The sequence below is a fragment of the Necator americanus genome, chromosome X (assembly GCF_031761385.1).
Source record: "Necator americanus strain Aroian chromosome X, whole genome shotgun sequence".
Classification (NCBI taxonomy): Eukaryota; Metazoa; Nematoda; class Chromadorea; order Rhabditida; family Ancylostomatidae; genus Necator; species Necator americanus.
This window is the reverse complement of record NC_087376.1, coordinates 19,743,656-19,762,180: the sequence shown is the minus strand read 5'-3', so window position 1 is coordinate 19,762,180 and position 18,525 is coordinate 19,743,656. Positions and strand designations below refer to the sequence as shown.

Genomic DNA, 18,525 nt, shown 5'->3' with positions numbered 1-18,525 from the left:
TCAGTCTTCCTGCTCTTCCACCGTCTAGGAACCTTGCATTCCGAGAGGTAACGTGTAAAAATGTTGACGTTGATAATGTTGATAAGAATGTTGATAAGAATTGGCGGGAGCTTCTTCAGATATTCAGATCTTATCTCGTTGGAACTGGTTGCCGTACGATCACTTACCGGCATTGTGACATTCCGTACTTCGGACGGGAGAACTTTTGGAATGACATGTCTTCTCAAATCTTATCCTCTCAAATGGTGAGGAGGCAAGTGGACACACGGCTGTCGAAAAGATCAGAGTAGAAGTCGTGGTTGATTTCCATTTCCGTTCTCAATGCAGTGGTTGTTCCATTTGTGTTTGGAATGCAGCCATCTTTGTCTTGCGAATCGCAGACTCGGCGTGATAGCAGATATTCTTTCCTGCCTCTGCAGCTTCTTTTAGAACTGCTACTTTTGTCTCTGTGAGGTCTTCTTCAATAACCTCTCTGCAAAGCTTTGCCAGCTCGGACGTTATTTCTTGGTTGTCTGCAGCTTACGCTTCTTCACGTTGCCGTATTAGTTCTAAAATTTCTGTAGTCTAGTGGTGGTTTTAAAACCTCGTGAAGTCGTTGAGGTGTTCAAACAACCAATCGTATCCCTCGTCGATGTCGTCCATCGCGATATCTTTCCAAAAGCCGGCTAGCGTATCGAAGAGATCCCAATTAATGATAGTTCTGGGTCGCTGAACTTTGCGGCCTTTTACAACAGAACACGAAACGAAAACATTTTACTGACAATGACCTGGCCTACTTCGTTGTGGTGCCCTCCGCCCGACTGATTCTCACGTCCAGCGTAGAGAAGAGGGCTTCTGAAACCGTGCGTTTCCATAAATGGTTTTGTCGTCATGACAGACTAGGAAAGCCTTTCTCCCTGCTTATTCAATTGAAGATCGTGGATTCCAATGTGAAGTTCCCCAAATCTTCATCTGGGACCAGCTTCGGTGTTGAAATCACATACAGTGACCTTGTAAGACCGGTCTTTTCTGTGCTACTTCTCTAGGTCAATGTAAAAAGCTTCGACTACTTCGTAATTTGATTTTGAAGCGTAAGCGACAAAAAGTTTCAGTTTGCATTTGAAGGCATCAACTCACAAATCTGGGGTGGTGCGAGTTTCAGGTGGGTTATGCCTATACGAAGGCGTAGATTATGGAGAGAAGGGTGATTCCGTCTATTTCTTCCTGATTACCGTAAAAAACGGATCGGAAGATACGGCTTCGAGCGTTCCGGCGCGCTATTTTCTACAACAAGTTCGATTGGAGCGCGCCAGCCTTGTGCATACGCCGCATCTTCCCGGCCGTTCTTACGGTAATTAGAAAGAAATGGACGGAATCATCCTCCTCTCCATAATCTACGAACCCGTATAGGAACTCTCCACCTGAAATCCGCACCAGCCCAGATTGGTGGGGTGATGCCTTTAATCACGCCTTCTCGTCAGTAGATATCCGATTCGAGTCGTAATTTGTTTGAAAGAGTCCATGTTGCAAGTCGGTGGTGCCTAAAGTAGCGTACCTCTATGATATTGTTAATTGAGAAATAGCAGAAGAGAAACGCTCAGGTTTTTATGGAATTTTGCATTCAACACTGAAAAGAACTCAATCAGGTGGTCTAACGGAACAATTTCGACCTAATTGTTACTTAGAGCATTTCGCGGTACACGTTTTGCGTGCAAACTTGAAAAAAAACAGGTTGAGGAAAATGGTTTAGGTGTTGCTGCTTACTGTTTGTTTTGTTGTTGGGAGGGGTCCCTTACTGATCGCATTACTGCCTCTGGGATCTTTAGTGAAGCTGCAAGTTTTCACGATGAAACCTTTATTATGTTGAGGCTGAATGATCATATTATTTAGGACAAGAGTTTCTGCTGATATTATCAGATAACAGGCAAAAGTAATTCTGCCGTATATAGTCTCACTACATCAAGAAATACTAGAAAGCAAGAGCTTTCTAATTTTTTTTGCGACAGACCTACAGACAATCAAGTAAAAACTTTATTATTAAGAAAAAAATATGGAGGATGGGTGAAATGTTTGCAGACCATTTCCTGCCATGGAACTATGGAAACTAACCAGCAACAGTCACCACATTAGTATGTCTGCATTGCCACACCCCTTTATAGAGTCCAACTGCTCAGAGATCAATACAAAGACAAATGAAATTATGAAAGATCGCTTGCACCGGTTATTTAACTTCTAAAAGCAATGTAGCATCTGGTCGAAGGACACGTTTGAAAGGAAAGTTACTCACCTGTAATTTCCACATCTTAGATGTGTTATCAATGTGTTCGTTCTGAAATGTCAATTCCTGCAAACGTGTGCCTAGTTGATAACATTCCTGAAATAGCATTTAATCCTAACACCATAAAAACTACGTACTACGTTTATCGAAAAGTAACTGCAGTTGACTTGGTCTTTGTACTTCTATTTCGAAGCGAAGGTTTGTTGTTATGATACATGGTAAAGTAAAAACATCATGAAGAACTGTGCGTTGCGTAAGCTGCGCTAGGGCACGGTAAAGATGGTGGTTGGGATCGAAGTGGGACCATCGCGAACTTGAGTGAAAAATGGTGTCAATGAAGGTTGATTTGGAATGGGATGAAAGTCCTGAAGACAAGGCAGAGGACGATCTGCAATGGTTGTTAACTGAAAAAAAACAGTCGAAGCAGATTCATGCGAAACAACACGAAATCTTAGTGCAATCGTTGTTTCTTCAAATGTAGCCAACATGAAGTGTTTGCACGCAGTTAAAAAGGCTATCCGGTGCGAAAATGGATGTCTCATCAACTCAGCGATGGCAAGAAGCAAGGGGAATCACTGCAGTGGGAATTTTGCACCGCCTGGCCTAACAGCAGCTTTTGAGATCTCCTCATAACGTCGAATGAAGAACGGAAATCTTCACTGATAATAGTACTTCAAAAGGGCAATGGTTCAGTACCAATGAACGACCGAAGCTGACAGCTATACCAGGCAAAATTGATGCTCCGTGAGTGGTGAAATACAAACTGATTGGTGTATTTTGAGGTGATCATCCTTACCGAACAGATAATGCTATATGTGCCAGAAAAAAGAGGGTCACGATGAAAAACTGTGCTATCACAAGTGAACGCGACGACCATAAAACCTCTTCAACACAACGCCAAACCGCACCTGGCGACAGTTATTCCGAATAGAAGTGAGAATTTGAGTTAGACACATCACTCAGTGGCCGAGAAAATTACACGAGCTGTGAGGTGGTGCAAATTTGAGAAGTCCACTTTCTGAGGTTAAGGGAAACAAAGTTCTACAAGACAGACATTTGCTCCCTCAGAAGATGGTGGTGGAAAAATGGATTAGGATGGAGAATAGCTCTAACATTAAACTGCTCAAATATCGCATTATGGGGTCGCGTATAAAAGTTTGATTGTTACCTGCGCGGTGACCTTGCTTTTACTAAAATCTGCAATCACACATTTGAGTATACACCTTGAGAGCGTACTAGCTGTATAGCCTATCGTTTTATATGACGAATGCTTCCCACATATTGCAAAAAGGTGCTGTCGTCCAGTACCCTGTCAGAGCCCACACCCTGAGCCCCCTGAGAGGTCGAATGCATGAGGGGAAAATGGAGTCTTTGGCAACAAACATCCCTCTGGTAACGTCCAGCTGCTCTCGAGTGGACTTCAACAGGTCGCTCTGTCCATATTACTGCGATATCTCTATATGCCGTGCTGCATTGCAAAAAAGAAAACGCATCAATGATTGTCCCATCATCAGCATCCATAATTACAACATCTACGGCGGCCATGCTGATGAAAGAAAAGTAGGAGGTTGGGCAACAGCTGTGAGGAATGACCAAAACAATCTGATAGAGGAGTTTGGATCAAAGCCGTCCAGATGCGCCTGGAGGACGGTCAAAAGATACCCTATGATGTGCCGCCGCGTATACAGGAGGCTAAGGTCGTTAATTGCACCGCGCGTCTCTTGACAACGTCATAATCGCTACAGTAGTCTGGTTGCTGCTCTTGTGCTAGGTCTCGCTGACGCCCCGCCCTCCCCGCCTATTTCGCTACATCTGCTGCTCCTACGACAAGTTTTTTTCCGTGCCCGCTGCTCTTACGATGCGCTTTCACAATTGAACGGAAAGGAGAGTGCATGGTATTAAATATTGCTTGAAACTATAGGTATAGTATACTTGTACGTTAATATAAATGAAAGAGGTTTGTGTAAATGATAAGTCATTTACAAATGCGAATGAAAATGAAATTATCCTGTTTTGACTTGTTAGATGGAAACCACTCATCCACCTCTGAGAATGCAAAAGATATTTCAAAAAATGTCTCACTGATCGGTGTAATACTATTTTTTAAAAAGATTTTTCTAATAGACCTAACTTGTCATATTGATTTAATGTAGAGAATAGATGGAAATGAAGCGATAAAACGCTGTCGAAAGAAGTTTAGAGTACCGTACAAAGTTCTATTCTATAAAACGTATAAGCAAAAATTAAAATATTTGTCATGCGCTCTATATAAACATTATATCTACATAAAATTTTAAAAAGGTAAAATGTAGAAAGGAGTTTAAAGAACTATACAAAGTAATAAGGACATGAAGTTGCTGTGCATATAGTTGCTGCAGTTGAAAGTCAACATGAATTTGTTGAACGACACCGTGACAAACACATACTTATGGACTGCAAGTTTATATAGAACAGTTAGGGCTTCAAATGCGTGAAATTTATTTATTAGTTAAATTATGAGATGTACGAAAATCTGTGCATGTTACTCCTTACGCTGCTTTTTGAGATCTTTATTTGTGTGAAGTTGGTCAAATGAGGTCAATTTAGGTCACGCATATCACTCTTATCAATCATCAAATCTTTGACTCTTTGATACTCTGTGATATGTCCCTGATGATATATCTTTTAATTAGTTAGAAGGATCTACTTTTTCTCCCTAATTTCCGACAATACGCGCTCAGTTTAGCATACTCGTACAAGTAGACAGACCTTTGCAGGCGGACGAACGTCATCATTGCATTCACGTTTGAGAGGAATCATCGACGACATATGCCTACGTCGCAAGGGACAACCCAGTCAACGCCAGAAGTGCAGCAAAAGCAGGAATCTAAAGCCTCAGCTCATTTATGTTCTGACAAGGAACATTCCTATGTCAGATATCCAAAGATATAGGGTTATCTGGGACGTAGCATTCGATTCCGACCACCACCCAGTTCGTCTCAGATTGATGGTGCCCAGCAAAGGAGTCATGGAGCTCAACATCAACCAAAGCTCGATTTGGCAAGTCTAAAAGACGATGAATGCAAAAGGAAGTCGTTCACGTTCACGGGTTTCGATCAACACTGGCACGCGGACCATGAAGGGAGTGGACGATGCTGGCTCTTCCACTAGTGTATGCGGGACGCTCCATAGAAAACGCTCCGTTTTGAACCGCTGAAGAAGTTAGCCCTAGCATCTGCGGAGACAAGATCCACGTACACTTCTTTATGGATTTCAAGATACCTTTACAAACTCCTCCGAGTTTGAAAAGGTATTCTGGCAAGACAGTATAGCAGTAAGACGAAGAGTTGTTCGCCTGTTCTAAACACTGCCGACGGAGTAGCTGTCGGAGAAGCAACCCCACCTATCTGAAAAAAAAAAACATTTCAACACATTGCTGAACTGGCAAGCGCCATCAGCTCCTGAACTCACACACGTACAACAACTGACATGCACCGCGATTCCCTAATCGATCAACAATTGATCAGGTGTTTATTGTGAGAAGAGTTGTGGAAGTGTGGCAGCAGTATCCGAAGCCTCCGCAGTTAGCTTATCTGGACTTTGAAGCCGCTTTTCACTCCCCTCATCGACGCCGTCTCCACAACTCGTTTCACGCCGATGGAGTCCCAGGGAAAATCGTACGCTCAATTAACGACATAAATAGAAGAACAGCTGCTGTGGTTCGAACACCAGCTGGATCTGCTACACCCTTCGAAGTGAAAAATGGGGTGAGACAAGGAGCTGTTGCCGGACTATTGAACTGCTCTCTGCATGATGGCATCGACGGGAAAGTTGAACAAAAAGGGACATTTCTGTTCAACTTCGACGCCATCATGGGAAGAACAGTTCAAAAGCGTACCACTGAATCAGGGCGGATGGAAAACATGCTGAACTCGGATAAACAGTGTTATTTGGGCTGAAAAAAAAACGATGGCACCTACGAGGGAGAAATTCAGCAAAGATAAGCTTAACCCAAATCGGCACTCATCTTATTGACTAAGTGCCTGTGGTCGACCTCCATAGTCAACGAAGTCAAGAGACTCGTCTCACTCTATTCTATAGGATTGTGGCGTCGGAGCAGCAATCCGGCGCCGAGGGACCCGCCCATCTCACTTCATAGCCTTCTGGGTTTGGCGCACCAATCCGACGCCGTCGGGCCCGTCTCATCCCATTTTATAGCTTTCGGGCTTCGGCGTACCAACTCGACGCATTGAGATCCATGTGGCGAAGAGCAACTGATGCACGCCTTCACCGAGTATGCGATGCGTTGACCGGTAGAGAATTTTTGGCGCCGACGTTAGGCATGGCTTCAAAGCCGTCTACGACAGTGAATCCAAATACAGCCGGATATCCATGTGTCAGGCTCTCCTTCTCCGTCCGCATCGAGAGGAGTTTCTGAGAGACCTGATTACTGGAGATGATTAAAAATCGAATGGCTAGGCTGGGACATGACCACTGTAATTATCGTTTCAAAGCTTTCTTGGCTAAGAAAACTTCCACCATGTTCGATGACATTAATCAGGCGGTCGATGACTTTTTTTTCCAACTGTTTTCCGACTCCCAGTTTCCCAGTTCTGGGAGGAGGTCCATTAGGTGGAGCAATGTAGTGTGACTAACAACTGCGATTATACTGTTGACTGCTTTCTATTGTATGCTGAATAAAAAGTAAGGAAGAAAGAAATTTACAAACTGACAAGACAACGTTACAAAACTGACAAGGCTTTCTTGTCAATCCAATACTTCGTTGAGCACAATCAAAGTGAACAGTCTCTAAAGAACAGATAAAAATGCAAAGCACAACATTGCTGCTGAAATGTTAAAATGTTCTCTCTGAATATAAAAAAAAACGGCTCACACTCTATGTATGGGCTCGAAAATGTTATTAAGTTGATAACCAAAATATCTGGGCGAAATATCAACGTTTGCCTTCTCGACTGAAACTTCTAAAACGTATTACAACGTTTACGAGAGATCTGGGACTGCGTATACAAATCTGATTGCTACCTGTGCGTGATGGCCCTACTTTAACTAAATGCGAGCAAGCACCTGAGCACATGGCAACATGCGAGCTAGTCCGTATCCAAAAAATGGGTAATATAAATCTCTATTATAATATAAAGTCTGGTGGAAGCGATGAAATCAGCGCAGAAGTGTTCCTCCGCCTTAGATTCGCTACAAGATGGAAATCATTCATTCAATATGAATTGACGAAAGGATACTTGGCTCGTGGAGGCAGGTAATTATCATAAGTGAAATACACCAGAGGTTATCCGTCGCGGAATCAGAATTAGCAAATATGGTTGCTGCGCTTAACGCACAAGGTTTCGGACCTGATCATACTGCGTGAGCTTATATATCGCAAAGAAGCCGTCCGTCATGAATGAGGCAGCTTTCGTCCTGGTCGATAGACGATAGACCTGGTGTTCACTGTAAGGAGAGTGATCGAAATGTGGCAGCAGTATTCGAAACCAACACATTGGGCCTTTCTGGACTTCAGAACCGCTTTCGATTCTTCTCATTAGAGACGTTTTCGCAAAGCGATCCGCGCCTACGGAGTACCAAGAAAGTTCGTTCGCCTACTTGCCTACACAAACCAGCGGATAATTGCTGCAATTCAAGCCCCAACCGGGTGTACATCATTAATTGAAGTGGTAAGTGGAGTAAAACAAAGGACAGTAGTGACACCGTTCCTGTTCTTGCTTTGCCAGCAATGACGTCATGCGAAGATAGCAGAGCAGTGTCCCGTTGTTGTCGTTTAAGGATCATCAGCACGTCCCTCGGTCAATTTCGAGAATCTCGACGACGATGTAGTAAAATTTTCCTCAAGCAGCGCGAAGTTGCAACGTGTTGTGGTACCTTCTTTCAAATTTAGCTGCAGCCCATGGACTGCAAATCCGCCCTGACAAATGTAAGCAGATGTATGCCCCTTGGAGGCCTCTCAACAGAAATCAAAGTTTACAGACTTATCAATATAAGAGCTCGAAACTGAACGAAAGAGAAAGTTTTAATTTTGTATGGAAGTGGTAAAAGAGGATCTAAGGACGTTTGGCGTTGATAGACAGTTCAATCGAGACGTAACATTTCGCAGATAAGGAAATAACGACAGATGGATTCTGCAAGCTTTAGCTGATGATCGAATAGGATGAGCTCGGATATGTTTAAGAATGACACATCCATCGACGATATGTTAAGCGCCGTGTTAGTCAGTTACGGTGTGAGCAGCGTGTGCTCAGTAGGTGAATGTATAACTGTGTAGCGTCCCCTATTCCACAATGTTGCTCTTTAACAAGAAGCAGCTTCACTGCTTTCATTGCTGAGTAAATTGCCTTCGACCTCATGGACAATGCATTTTGAGACGAATTTCTCCAACAAGATGACCGTGATGCAGCTTCAATCCAGACATAAAGGAGAGGAAAGAGCGGTCGTCAAGAAACGAAAACCTATTCATTGCGGCTCATTCGGGTCTTCATGCTCACTCGGCCAAACATATTCAACACCTACTTTAAATATCGTTGATACGAAGTTTTTTTTTTTGAATAAAGACGAAAATTGTCGAGACTGAATTGCAGCATCATCTAAGTTTTCACCGCAAGGAATCATTCTAGTTAGTTCTATTTGAACAGAAGCGACATATTTCGAAAAACATTGCCACGCTCACCGCCTGCAAACACTTTATTTTCTCCGCCACTTCCGCCTCGGCTGTAGAACGGCTCCTTTTCTCGTTATTTAAAAAACGTCGAACACCAGACAAGGCTGCTATCAGCTCCTTTCTGTAATAATATGTAAAAAAAAGTACACATTCATAATGAGTTCCTCTGTTAACGAACTAATATCACGTGTGATGCTCACAGAATCACAATAATGAAGAACGTGTACAATATTCAGACCCAACACAGGAAAATGAAAGATTGAAACGTTGATTCTCAGGAAGAAAAAGATGTGAGAGGTAAGAAAAACACACAGAATCCATTTATCTAAATGATCTTATCAGCACATCGATCAGATTTAATGAGAAAGATGCTTTTCGCTATACAGTACTCAGTTACCTTATCAAGGTAGTTGGGAGGACTCTCTAGCCAAAAGTATACTCAATGTAGTTTCTACCTATCCGCAATACGCCCTATCATTATGTACGGATCGGAAACGTGGACAGCGCCGTCAACAGCGTTAGAGAAGCTCGACTGCATGGAAAAAAAGCTGTTTATAGCTCAGCTCAGCTCCATGCAGTCCAGCTTTCGACCAATGGTGCGTCATAACTTTAGAAAGAACTTTACTCAAAGACGGATATGGTGTACAAAAGGTTGACGCGAGGAAAACACCTTTTGCCTCGCTCTCTAAAGTAGCCGCAGAAAACCGTCTTTGTCTTCTTGGTCACATAATAAGGACACCATTAGATGGCCTTATTATGTGACCAAGAAGACGTTGCCTTGAGGATGCTCCCAGACCCAAGGTGAAGAAGGTCACCGAGACGTAAAGGAAGGTCCAGGACTAAGTGGTGAAGAAAAGCCTGAAAAAAAAGGCTTGTATCGATAGGCAGCCGGGACGTAAAGCTTCACAGAATATGAAACAGCGGCGGATGGATAGATTCTGTGTGATCCTCAACGGAAAATCGAGCAGGATGGGCTCAAACATGCTCAAGGACGACTCACCTCGACGAGGATGCGAATAAGCGGCGTTAAGCTATAACATCCGTCCGCGTTTAGGTCAAGTAGGAAAAACTAATAGTATGCATTAACGAAGAACTTTACAAAGTGAATATGATGAACCGTTGGATGACACGTGTAAATATCAACTCATACCCGTCTTCTGAACCAATTACAGAAAACCGTTTTCGCTTCTTAATTCTTAAATCGTTCGAGTTTAAGCATGATTTTACCATTTTGCTCCATATTGGCTGAATGTGCAACTGAAATCTCTTAACCTTTATGAGAGTTTAAATCCTCAAGGTATAGCATCAAAATAAAGCTGAAAGAACTGGTCTAACGAAAACTGGAGGCTTTTATCGCCGACAGATATCTTTTTTGCCTCAGTAATACCAATACTTCTCTGGATTTTTCCTTCACTATATTATTGAATATATAGGCTAGTTTCTCTAACAGATAAAACGTCAAAGAAGTCTTTATCAGCTTCAATAGCTCTCCAATAACAGGCATGGTAATTCATACTCTTTCTCTAGAACATTTTGAGCAACGCAAACGAAGAGTTGCATACTTCTCCATTGTTCAGATTGCAGAACATAGTTGAACAAATCACATGGTTAGGAGGCGATTGGACGTTCTTGTCGAAGAAATCAAAGAAGTAATCGTAAATTTACATATTCCCAAGAATTCCCTACTTTTTTCTATAGGAAAAAGGGTAACAACCCGCCGGTGTGAAAAAACCTGCACCGCTTGCCCGCATACGAACCGTTTTAAAATTTGTGGAAGCATCACAAGTAAACGGTCGCGCTGCCATTGACTTAGAGACTTCTGAGTCAAATGAGAGGAAAGGATCACGGATGCTTTGCACAATTAACACGCCCATACGCAGTTCACACAGGTAATTCAATTTTTACACTCGTTTCCTGGCTGAAATTTCTTCTTTCTAAAAGAATTTTGCTATCCACGTACCAATATACTACTATTACAGGGTGATATACATGGTGGTCCATATGAAGTGCGACGGGGTAAAGAAAACTCATCTTCGGATATTTTTTTTTGCTTTTTTTGTGCTTCACGATTATATTATTAGTTTTCTCCATAATTTTAGTCCTATTATGGCTAGTCTTATTTTCTGTTTCTATATAAAGATGGCATCGCTTGAAGATCGTTCAGCGATAGTCACCATGCACTAACGGGGTCTTCCAAGATTTCAAAGACGCTCAAAGTGAATTGGGAGCAAGTACATCGCGTCATAAAGCAGAAGTTCCAAAGAGACTGGAGGGATTAAACGTCGTCCGCGAGGAAGACTAGAACGAAGTTCGAAGACCCCCGAAATCCTGAAAAAAGCATTAGAAAATTGGCTAAGGATCACAAAGTAAGCCGTTCAACTATGTAAATACTGATCAAAGATGATCTTAAATTGTATCCCTACGAATTCGGCAAAGGACAATGCTTTACCGACGAAGACCTCATGATTGGAAACGTGCAGAAAGATGAAGACCCTTGCATGCAGTGACAAACTTAGCCGGAGTCTTCATGGACGAAAAGCTGTTTACGTTGAACGACTCCGAAAAGCGCAGATTCAGCGGCAGATGGTGACAAAAGGATCTCCAAAAGTTGTCAACGTCGAAAAAACTCATTTTTCATAGTACGTGATGGTTTGGACTGCAATATCGAGCCTGAGCAAGATCAAGCTTGTGTTTATCCAAAAAGGAGTTAAAATTAATGCCAGAATCTATTGAAAACAAATCGTGGAGGATGTAGTGATTCACTAGGCCAAAGAAAACGCTAAGGACATTGAATGGACCTTCCAACAAGATTGGGCATCAGCCCATGGCGCAAAGAAGACATTAGAATGGTGTAAAAACAATTTTCGGGATTTCTGGACAAAGGATATTTGACCGTCATACTCGCGGGATCCCGAGCCTGTTCTTTTAAGCACAAGTCACTAGATTCGCTGAAAAGGGCTTCGATGAAGGCATGGGACGAAATATCGTCGGAAATGATCGCGCGCATCCTCAAAAATTTCCGGAAGAGAATGAATGCTTGTGTTCAAGGTAAACGCAGTAATTTCGAATGTGATATGTGAGATCTTATGTAGAATTTTCGTGACAATTTAAAAAAAAGTAGACATTTCTTATTTGGATTGATTGGTGCAAAGTTGTGGGTAGTTTTTTTTGCGGCACATTTCATGTGGACCATCCTTTAGTATCGCTTAATATATTTGGTATCACTCCCAAAAACAATACAATGCGAAGTTTGGAATGGGAAAATACTTGGAGGGAAGATTGCCAGCAACCACATTATTTTCGTTTCGCTGATGACATCGTTCACATAACATCAAGTATCAATAAGGCGGAACTAATGCTCGGTGATATCGACCAAATGGTCAAAAGATGAATCTGCGAAAGGTGTTGTTTATGAAAAACGGACATGTTCCTGATGCCCCATTCATGCTTAACAGAACGAACATATCCAAGTGCACTAGCTTTGTATACCTAGATCAGGAAATGAACAATGAACTTTTGGCGTTGGTACGAGGAGAGTAAGCGGCTTGAAGCACGTATAAGGACATAAACCATGTAGGAAAGAAAACCAAGGATGCAGGACCATCAAAGATATAGTGAAGAATCTGTCTGTTTCACAGGTTATATTGCAACTGTAGTAAAAATTTCGAACAAAATTTCTTTCATTTGATCGAAATCAGTACGATTTAGAAAAATACAACTCTTCACTTGCGTTAACGACTCAGAAGAAAGCAAGGACCTTTATACTTGTTATTGGAGAGCTATTGAATGCGGATGAAGACTTTTTTCGACCTTTTATCTGTTAGGAAAACTACCGCTCTATGCTTAGTAATATAGTGAAAGAAAAATCCATGGAAATATTAGCATTATTGTGGCAAAAGGATGAAAGTGAAGAGAATGGGGAGTTAGTAGCTCCGTCCAGGTGAGACACAGACCCTCTTTAAGTCGATAGCAGTGAAACACCATCCATTACTTGCCTTTCCAGTGGCTGTCATGTTAAGGTTCCCAAGAGCGGTCATCACTGCCTTATGCGGAAAGCGCAATGGGTGCAACTTCCTGCCTCATGAATAATCCAATGCCACTCTTCCCTGTTTGAGATCTTTTTAATCGCCTCTCTGCAAAGGGTCGTGTGCTCAGACATGAGTTGTGGTTGTTTGCGGCTCGTATGGCTCTACGCTAAATACTAGCTCGTTGTCAGAGGGTTGCCTCTTGGTGGTTTTGAAACCCTCGCCTTTCCTCTTTGCACAGAAATGAAGATGTCCTACGACCTCACTATAATAATCGCCGATGCCGTGCATTGCGGCAGCTTTATCAGAAACCGGCTCTCCATGCGAAAAAAGCTTCAGTTGTTGATGGTGCTTCGTTTTCTTGCTTACTCTCCCTTCCAGAGAGATAAAATTTTCGTACAGTAAATTACGGAACTTTGGTACAATAGCGACATTCTTGAGGCAAAATTTTTTACTGACGATGAACTGATATATTTCCTTGTGTTACCCTACATAGGGTGATGTAACGCAGTGGTGAGAATTTCCGTTGCGACAACACCGTGTATCGTTCAAACCACCGTAAACCAACTAAAGGTATTCCTTCTTGGGATAGACAAATTGGCACCAAACTCGTCTTCAGGGATAGAAACGTTGGCGTGAAACATCGAGTGACCCCAAGTTAGTACGTAGTCTGCATATGCATTCATAAACCTTGAACGATTTAGCGCATCCCTGTTGGTTTTCTTAAAGCGGTTTATTTCACTTAACATACCACAGAATGCAGTTATAAAGTGCCTTGCACGAAAATTTGGTCGACAACGATGTTTCTTATGTCTTTTCAGACAATTAGGGGGGTGATTGAGCGTGATCGCGCTCATTCCGCAATCTACACTCCTAACCATATTTTCAAGTGGAGCTGCCTTTAAAGGCAGACTTTCATGGAAGAGTTGATTACCACTGTGACGGTGTTGAACCATCGATCGTGCAGCCACAGTGGGTCCTCTCACCGACTGCGCTACACTCGCCATGTTTGGACATGATATGTGAAACTGTACTTACCTTTCACCATTAACAACGTGAAGAATTTCCTTAAGCTGTCCCAATTCTGCTTCAGCAACCTAAATTAAGGACGGACTACAAAAAGCTCCTGCCAACAAAGTATAACATCGAAAACTCATAGAGTGATGACCTTTTGTTGTTTTAATCTGCCAAATAGTCTTCGGTTCCGGTTTGCATGCAGGAGGCGGCAGCTTCTTTCATAAAGTAAATGCTGATTGACAAGAGCAAGTCGAGCCCGTAGGATATCACGCTAGAAAAGCGTGAATACCTAACCGTGATTATAAACCACAAAATACTCTGTAAAATGACTACACCTATAAATTATAACAGCGCACTAACATTCTTAACAAGAATCCGTCAGCGTACGTAAAATTCTAGAACATGGCTGAAACAGATCTAGAACGCTTATGTACAATCATATGAAGGCCGCTCAAAAAAACTTGATGTAACATGGCTAAGCAGTTGAGTTCAAAGTGACGCGGTTTTTACCCAAAAAAAAGATGACGCTGCGCTCTTGAGAACCCTCTATGAATGGGATCTGCGCAGAGCTAACAAAGTAACAGTGTAGAAGACGAATAACTCATGTTAGCACAGTGAGCACAAAAAAAGATATCTCCTGCATATCTGTTCGGGTTTTTTCACAAAAACTTATAAGCTGGTTAAGTGAAGATAAAACTATAATTCTACCAGAACTACGAGTTCTCTTTCCAGAAGCAAATAGACGGAGAAAGTGTAGCAAGGATGACTTGGATTTTTAGGTCATTGTTCCCGAGGAGATGTATATCCGCGAGAAAAATGTTTAATATACAAAAAGAGAAATTATTTATTATTTCTGGAGTGTGTCGGGCAGCAGGGCGAAGATGAGTCCGCCTTCACACCCATTCATATTTACTAAAGGACAGCTTCGCCAGTCTCTCGCACTGGTAAAACACCATTTTCGGTATAAGTATGAATATGAGGAAGTAATTACACACACGCAACACTCAGTAGTCAAACCACAGAAGACGTCTTTGAATCATCTCGTCGAAGAGTTCGAAAAGCTAGAACGTTTCTTGTGTAGAATCTATGGTCAGTACGTCCCACTAACGACACCCTCGTAGACAGGTTTCATTGCATTCCATAAACTCTACTTGGTGAATTTGCGCCGAAAACGTGAAAGGATTATCGATGCTTGCTGATGAGCACCACCCAGTAGGTGGATATATCCGTGTTCAGCATTGCCAATGACTCCAAGTATCACGTTCCGTCCAATTCTATACGTTACAAAAAGAGAAGTTCCTTCAGGTGTTGATCGCCTCAGGTCAGCATCAGTTCTACATTCTCACCTTGTCCCGCTCTTCATCAACGCTCGTTTCAGTGCTGTTGAACATGTTGACCCGTCTCCTAAATCAACTGTTGTCTCGCAAGCTTGAATGGATATTCTGCGTTCTTATTCTATCTACGGATTGCAAGACACGCAGTTGTAGCGAAAAAGCGACACTTTAGCACACCATGCTTCAGATCGGTTCAATTACTAACAACTGAGGTAACCTTGACCTTGGAGTATTCCTGTGTATTCGCATCGGACGGAAAAATGGAGAATTTGGCGCTTTATATTATACAAGAACAAGCGGCCAGCTTCGCCAGTCTCTGACACCGGTAATACTATTTTTACGCCCAAATACTGTGAGAAAGCGAAGCGATCAGCTTTGTCGACAACACTATCTTTTATGAATAAAACTAATGTAACAAGGCAATGAGTGTTTGCAAAACACTTTACAACCAAATCACAGACGAAGTCAATGAACTGTCTCTAAAAGTTCGAAAAGTTTGTAAGACACAAATGGAAGTCGTGATCAGTTTCTGCTAAAAGCTTAGCCGGCAAGCTTCTAGTTTCTGTGGATCCATTTCATTCTCACATTTCTATTCGTAGTTTTAAAAACTTATGTACTATAAACAGCCTGCAAAAACGGCTATCAGCGCTGGTCGCAACACAAGCTACCATTCAACAAGTTTTAAAAACTGTAGCAGTAGACAAAAAACCTTTAACATTTGCCTCAGTAGAGGTATAACTGTGATTTCAGTGGGCCACTGGCCAAGGTGCAGTACAAAGAGTAGGTTTCAGCATATAGTGCCGACTAATCATTTCATATCATACTATGACATAATGCAACAAAACTACCTGTCCGGCCGTCATTCCGACGCGAACACTCAAAAAAAAAAAACAACTTTAGCTCCAATTGGAATGGTTGGACCGTTTTATTCCACAACTGGCTATGCTGCTCACTCTCCATGCACTAACACCGTACGTGGCGCAGGCGGAGTATTGGGATTAGACCGTACAGTTGAACAAGTAGACAGAGCAACATGTTCAACGGGTTTGAAGCGGCAGTGATGAGGAAGAAGACAATGCGAGGAAGAGCTGCAAAACTGCCAGGGGCGATGGTCGAAATTAATCAGTAGAAAATCAATAGAAAATCGAAAACCCATAATCAGTAGAAATGAACGAGCCTTGACTTTTGGAGGTAACCGGTGATGCAGATTGCAGATTATAAAAATCCTACCCATATAGAAAACCTCTGGCTATGGTTGATTTTTTCGCACTTACTTCGCAAATCTACCACTCGTAGTTATGGGAACGAAACAACAAAAGGCCGTCTTTTTGCAAACGATGTATATAAAACGGTAGCCCGATTTCGTGAGAACAGAACTATGTCTAACATTTCCCTTGCACAAAAGCAAGACATTAATGAACTTTGAAAGCTGATTTACTCTAAACAAATAAGGTTATCCACAAGTGACAAAAGTGGGGAGTTTGTGGTCATTCCACACCAGCTGGATAGTGCAATAACAGAAAGAGCAAGATGTCTCACTATATCCTTTATCATCCGTTGGTGAGTTCGTGAAGAAGCCCGCTTTCTAAACGACCAATGGGTTAGGATAGCAAAACCCGCTGAGTTTCCTTCCTTTTCCATTATTGCCTTAAGATTGACCTGCCGACCTGTTAATTGCTCTATCGCCTTATCAAGATGCAAAAACTCTAATACAAGAGCGATCTGGCCTCCATCGACCCTGCTACATTCAAAGTGAGACATAAATTTAGCGTAGGAGGATACGAATAGAATAGGGTGGTTCCTAAACACAATATTTGCGCAAGTATTGAGCCATATACCTGTCCATCTAACAAACACCCGTATGTTCCGAGACCACCTGCGTGCTGCACACCTGACAAGAGACTGTGTCATGGAGTCATCCGATGTCGAAGCACTGTATACGAATGCATTCAATGACTCTGCGATACAGGCTATGTATGAACAGCTGAAAGAAATATAAGAACCATCAAATTATTTTTTCTTTTTTCGGTTTCTCAATCTCATATTTGATGGTCTTTCAGAAGGCGTGCCTCGGCTGCAATACCTTTACATTTAAAACTACTTTGCACAACTTGGAGGTTTGGCAATGGGGCAGAGATTAGCTCCTACCTTAGCTGTTCCATTTATAGCTAAAACTGAAGCACCTGTTCTGAAAATCCTTTATTCTACTCGCGGTACATCGAAGATTGCTTTGTCGCTTGTGTCACCCAAGCGGAGACGGACAAATGTATCGACTTGTTGAACCGACAGGCCGAAAATAACATAAAACTTACAAGGGAGACACCACAGGACAGTTGGGTTCCTTTTGTAAACATCCAGGTTGGCACTTCGAACGGTATGTACCAAACGAAATGGTATAAAACCCAGTAATCAGAACATCTTGGTTCATTTTCTCTCTGCTCATCCATTTCAAATGAAGAAAGCTGTAATAACGACATGTTCCGTACAGCCAAAACCCTTTGCAGTGGAGCCGAGGAGAGAAAGTAATCGTTAACTTTGGCTCACGAAATTGCTGTTTCTAATGGTTATGAAATCCAAACGCCTGAAACAAGACGATACCAAAGTGTACGAGCACGGCGATGAGAAACCCCCAATCACACATACCTCTCTGCTTTCCTTACATCTCCGATGAAATGAACACTGCCATTAAGCGGTGTCTGAGAAAAGCAGACTTAGATTGCTCCGTTTCGGTCGTTGAAATACAAGCGAACCATTCAAAGCGTCAGCTAGTTCGGGATCGTTTGTACGATACCATCTGTACAACAGTGAACTACATTATTTGTCCTACTATGACCAAAAGACTGCTTGAGATCCAGTGTAATCTACCTGATTTGCATAAACTCGTTACAAACAGTGTCCGGTTCACTCCTGCCAGGGAAGGTCATAGCATTTAGTGGTTGCGCATTGTCGCTTCGTGATCTACTCAAAAGGCAATCGAATTTTCTTTGTAGAGTTATCTTGAGGTTAGATCGAATAGAACTGCAAATCGAAATCGAACCACCCAATATTCTCCTCCATAGACGATCTTCCAAGAAGTGAGCACAATAGTGTTCCTTTCACGCACGCTTCCTTATCATCTTTATCTTTATCGTACATTTCGTCCCGCTCCTTCTTCAACACAATGCGTAGAAGTTGCTGCTGAATTGCTTGCACTTGGTGGCTGCTCTCTGGTAGCCCACACAGATT

General features: G+C 42.3%; 1 protein-coding gene across 2 annotated transcripts in view; it reads right to left on the bottom strand.

Moving 5' to 3' along the window:
- Nucleotides 1–18,525, bottom strand: part of RB195_024253 (uncharacterized protein) — a gene marked incomplete at both ends in the record, with an annotated part of 134,705 nt that overhangs the window by 36,723 nt on the left and 79,457 nt on the right. For both annotated transcript variants that reach the window (XM_064211959.1, XM_064211960.1), the window contains 4 exons: nt 2,267–2,353; nt 8,934–9,045; nt 13,988–14,046; nt 14,118–14,237. In XM_064211959.1, coding sequence (XP_064067839.1) covers nt 2,267–2,353; nt 8,934–9,045; nt 13,988–14,046; nt 14,118–14,237 — 378 coding nt within the window. The remainder of the gene's footprint in view (nt 1–2,266; nt 2,354–8,933; nt 9,046–13,987; nt 14,047–14,117; nt 14,238–18,525) is intronic.